This window comes from Vigna radiata, chromosome 5 (genome assembly GCF_000741045.1).
Source record: "Vigna radiata var. radiata cultivar VC1973A chromosome 5, Vradiata_ver6, whole genome shotgun sequence".
NCBI lineage: Eukaryota > Viridiplantae > Streptophyta > Magnoliopsida > Fabales > Fabaceae > Vigna > Vigna radiata.
In genome coordinates this window covers 25,533,674-25,539,069 of record NC_028355.1, presented here as the reverse complement: position 1 = coordinate 25,539,069, position 5,396 = coordinate 25,533,674, and the positions used below count along the sequence as shown (strand labels likewise).

The 5,396-nt window shown below is 33.4% G+C and overlaps 2 protein-coding genes across 2 annotated transcripts in view; one reads left to right on the top strand and one right to left on the bottom strand.

Moving 5' to 3' along the window:
- LOC106760527 (pectinesterase-like) overlaps positions 1-1,806 on the top strand; it is a 5,424-nt gene extending 3,618 nt beyond the window's left edge. Inside the window, exon 4 of the mRNA XM_014643950.2 lies at positions 1,735-1,806. Within this exon, the coding sequence (XP_014499436.1) occupies positions 1,735-1,806 (72 nt within the window). The remainder of the gene's footprint in view (positions 1-1,734) is intronic.
- A 422-nt stretch (positions 1,807-2,228) lies between these two features.
- LOC106760526 (nodulin-30-like) lies at positions 2,229-3,135 on the bottom strand. Its single transcript, XM_022780324.1, has one exon. The coding sequence runs from the start codon at positions 3,086-3,088 to the stop codon at positions 2,438-2,440; it is 651 nt and encodes a 216-aa protein (XP_022636045.1). The 5' UTR covers positions 3,089-3,135; the 3' UTR covers positions 2,229-2,437.
- Positions 3,136-5,396: the final 2,261 nt, after the last annotated feature.

The following is a 5,396-nucleotide window of genomic DNA, read 5'->3' as shown; positions in this document are numbered from 1 at the left end:
AAAAAATACGGCTGGTTACATGAAATAAGCAAATAAATTTGATACTAAAATTCCATCCTCAAAACCGTGACTCTACTGCATCAATTTAAAAGCAATTAAATTATAATATGAAATCAGCATCAATTCATTCAAGGGTTCATCCAACAAATCAACTTTAAAAACCAAAAACCAAGAAAAGAAGAAGGAAAATGAGTGGCGGCTTCCAAGTATAAGGCACCGTCCTTGCTGCACACTTTCTCCAACTTCCAAACGTAACCAAACTTCTTTCTTTTTTAAAAGCAAAAAAAATGAAATCCTCCGTGTGCTGAATAAATTACTATCTAATCTCCAATTGAATCAAAGTGCTGAATCAAAAATGAGGGCAGCGTCATCCTTGCCAATTCTTCATTCATCCTAAATCCAAGAAGATAAACATAGTTGTTTTTTTTCCAAGAACCGAGAGATGTTCCAGCCCCCCCTCCAAAAAATCAAATGTGCCTCAAATGTTCCTAAGAGGCCATGTGTCTCTAAATGAGAGGGTGGGGTCCATCCTAAATCCCTAGGGTTGGACATGTGCCTCACAAAATTTGGGCCCTACATATTTTTAATGACCCAATGTGCAAAAGTTGTCTAAAAAGTTTTAAACTATTAAAATTACAATACAACTAAAATTAAAATGTCTAATTGTTGAGTCTTAAATTTATTTTGTCTCCTTCCCAATGCTCCAACATATATCTCCAAAATTTTCTTACAGTTAATAATGCAAATAATTAGCTCAAAATATTCAAATTAATTATAAAGACGTTTTAAAAAGAAAGGAGAAAAAAAGGTATTTAAGCCAATTTATATCTTAATTTCTAAACTTCAGACGTTTTATACTTTGATTCCTAAAATCTGAGACTATTCAACATAATAAAAACAGTGTTAAATCATTACGATCCACTATATTTTTTACGTAAGTTAAGTTTTTTGTTTTCTATTCATAAAAGTTTTATTTTTATTAGAAGTCATACAAAAATAAAGTCAATTTAAAATATGTAAGTGCAAATCTAATGAAACTATGTAACATAATAAAAACAGTTTCAAATCATTATATCCACTAACCTTTTTACATAGGTTAAGTTTTCCTTTTTCTATTCATAAAATTTTTATTTTTATTAGAAGTCATACGTCAATTAGAATTAAAATTAATTTAAAATATGTAAGTACAAATTTTTAGTGAAATTTGTTTTGAGTTATTGTATTAGATTTAAAATTAACATTTTGTATGGTTGAATTAAATTTTAAAGTTCAATTCTTAAGATAAAAATTAAGAAAAACCAATTTTGAACTTAAATTGGAAAATAACTTTACACGCACGAGTGATGTCCATCAAAATTTAATCTCGAGTTCAAGAATGTTTGTGCAAAACCTTAATTTTCTTGTATTTATAGTTTATAAAAAAAATTAAATGAGTTTCTTTGCGTGTTTTTACGACATCAGTTCTTCAATAACTATTACAAAAATTCATTAAACTTGTGATAATTACAACCATGTCGTTAAGTTGTGAGTTTTTAAAAATGAAAAATGATAGTAATTAATAACTTTTGTTTATAACACATTTTGAATCATTAGAGAGAAAGAATAGAGTTAAACTTTGTAGTAACATCCACGTACAAGTTTATTCAAAACATGATACCAAGTAGTAGGAACGTCATTACCATGTATCATAGCATTCTTAAATGATGTTCTTACACATGACATGCAATGATATAGCTTATTGGAATACTGAAGGTACAACAGATCCTTCACCGTAAAGCAACAAGTAGGAACATCGTTTGCAGATAGAGGAAGAGATTACTGGTTGGAAAATGATATTTTAACACTAATTTTTGATACTACACATGTGTCAAAATGTTGTTAGACAATTTCAAATTAAAAAAAGTTGAGATAAGGACATATTTAAAAAAATAAAATCAAAGTTTTTTTTTTTTAATTTGAAATTGTACAACCGCATTTTGATATGTCTGGTAAGAGAATAATGTCAAAAAAAATTAGTGTTAAAATATAATTTTCCTTATTCATTACACATATAGGATAATCTATAACACATTGCATTTGTTGTACTGTTATATTATTATATGCAACGCAAGTACTTCCTCTGTATTATATATTCATCTCCGAATAGGTGGCTCACCTGCACCAACCACATGCTGTTAATTAATTAAGCTTCTAAATTAAAATAAGTCTGTTAACAGAATGCACAAATATTAATTATATTCCTTAAATCATATATGATTGTCTTGAAAAATAGACTATCCGAGAATGTATACAGAAAGTGACAGAAGAAGTCATACCAGGTGTAGTTTTATCAGGGTCAACTTGATCAGGCTTATAATCTGCACCAACCACATGTTAATTAAACTTCTAACATAATGATATTCCTTAAATCATATATAATTTTCTTAAAAAATAAACTTTAAGAGAATAAAGAAGTGATACATGTCGATGTCGACGTCGGTGGTGGTGGTGGTGGTTGCATAGGATACACACACCAATTCAAAGATGGTAGAAGACAAGCTGATAAAGCTGACGCATCAACGTTAGAACCACTCAAACAACTTTGTGCAGTGACATAAGAGCAGGTTCTCAAGACTGTTTTAAACTTTACAGTCTCAACGAGCACTGGCAAATATTGAATTGACTGTTTAGGTTTATCGGAAGAAGTTGTTTCATAAAGTGGGGCGTTGTGGTCTACCAAGCATGCTTCCATGGAATCAAAAAGGCATTGAGANAACCCTNATTGGCCATTGGTTCCACCACCGCCATGATGCATTGGACTNTTTCCACTGCATGTTTCAGCAACATGTGAGCTGCAATGTGTCACAAACCTCTTGAACCTNGGAGACTCGTACCCTTGAGTTTGTCCATTAAGTATTTGATTAATTGCCAAGCTCAAACCAACGTCTTTAGCAACATTAGCGGTTTCATCAGTTCCAGCATCTTCTGCAGCATCACTTGTTGCAGCATCTTCTATAGGTTTAATGGCATCACCAGCACCAGCCTCTTCTGCAACCACCACACTTATGAACAATAAGACAGTGATTAGTATGACTCTCTTTCTCTCCATGATTAGGTTTTCCTTATCATAAACCAATTTACGTTTGGTTGGTGCTTAGGTGCATGAAGTTTACAATATATACGTAGAAGAATATAGAAACTATATTCATGTTTATTATAAAAAAAATTACAGTGACCTTCATTTTTATTACATTACCTGACTCATTTGCTTCACAAGAGTTAACAATATATATTGTACTATACGAAGTATAGGGATCGAAATTGATTGTCATTTATAGATAATTAAGTAGTTATTAATAGGTCAGATTGTCTTACATTCTGTAAATATATAATATTAATGATTAATTATTAGATTTGATTATAAAAAATATATTGCACTAATAGTTAATCAATGGAGTTGACTGTCACAACAAGTCTTATTATAAATATATAATTAATGTTCAAGTACAATTATCTTGATCTATCCTAATAAAATTATTGATCTCTCTATGAAAGATATTTGATTTGAGCATTCTCCAGGCTAATCCCCAATCAGAAAGGATTACATGAAGAATTAGACGATCGGAGCATAACAAAGAAAGACAACCGACCTCGGACAACCGAAACATATATCTATCACCAGGAATAAAATAGAATTTAATTACATAACTTAAGGTATTTAATCCATGCTCTAACTTATATTGAAATATTCGTATTTATTTTTATTATTTTTTTAAGAGTTTTCTTATATGTATGTGTATACTTCTACGTATATACTAAAAATTTATGCAATATTCTAAGTTAATACGTCTATTAATTTTAAAGATGCATATACCTTTGATGCTTACATATGAGGGTTGAGTTATTGATACATGATAAGAAGAAAAATAGTTAAGTGATTGCTATTTTTCATTGTATTGAATAAAAATTATCATGCATTTGTGATAAAAGAGTAATATTCAGACAAAAATATTTTGCCACGCTTTCGTGTATTGGATATAACAAAGGTTAAAATACCTTTTTAGTTTCCAAGTTCAAATCGGAATTTTCGTTTTGTCCCCGGTTTCAAAAATGAAGCCCTTTGGTCCCCATGTTTTCAATTTTGAGTACAATTGGTCCCTTCCGTTAAGTAGATGCTAATGGTGTTAACTTTTCTTCTCTCTCCTCTGCTATTCCTGACACTTCTTTTTCTCTCTCCTATTTCTCTTCTCTCCTATTTTTTATTTTTTATTTTATTTTGTTTTATTATTTTTAGTTCACTTTGATTTAGTTTAGTTTTTTATCTGATTTGAGTTGATTTTTTATATTCTTTTTGAAAAAAAAATAATAATAAAAAAAAAAAGAAAAGAGGCACGTGAGTAATTTTCTTTTGAGAAAAAAATCGTTCCTCTATCAGCATACGGAGGCACTGACTATGGGATCAACAGAATCCATCACGCACTGGAGGCATTTCCCCTAACCATTACCTGAGGAAAAACCCGTAACGATCGAAGGAGATTTTCGGTTTTTGATTCCCAATTCACTTCACACACGCCTGGTTGCGGAGGGGATCATCCAATCCACTGCACCTATTATCCCCAGCAGAAAGCCATCATCTCCTCCATCACAGATACACAAAAGAGAAGAAACAAAAGACAGAGAAAACGACCAAGGGAAGGCAAGAAAGCCATCATCTCATTATCTTCGACTGAAATTGACAAGCTATCATCAAATGAAAAATATTATCGAATAATCACAACCCCAAAGCCATCCAAAACACATACAAGATCACAAACACAAAATCACTGCCAAGCAACTCTGTCTCACTGAATGACCGAATCAAAGATGGAAGTCGAGAAAATGGGAGATGGCATTCTGAGGCTTATTGCTGGGAACTATTGTTGGGGGAGTGAGGTTGTTACTCGCAAAACAAGGATTCCAACAATGAACTTGCTCGAACTCGGGACGATGGTCAAGAACGCCATTGTTCAGGTCTACGCAATGCCCTTCAAACAGCGATATTTGCAGCATTATTGCAGCTGCCAAGAAGAAAGGAGAAGATGGCGGTGGCTTCCCCGAAATCGAAGAAGAAGGGGATTTCCCCGTTTGCAAGTGCGAAGGAGAGAGAGGAGGAGAATCCCGTGTGATCCTCAAGGGATTTGGCCGCGACGAAGAAGGGCTTTTGTGGACGACATTGAGGGCAATAGATCTCGTCGGTGGTGGGGAGAAAACGTCTCGGGGTGCGACGGTGCTGGTCCGGCGAGATGGACGCTTTGGCGGCGTCTTTGGCGATTGAGATGGTGGTCGTTGGCGACGCTTTTGGTGGTGTCGCAGTGACCGTGAGGTGGCATCCGGCGTCGCGGTTTGGCTGGTGGAAGATGAAGGGGACGTCTTTTGGG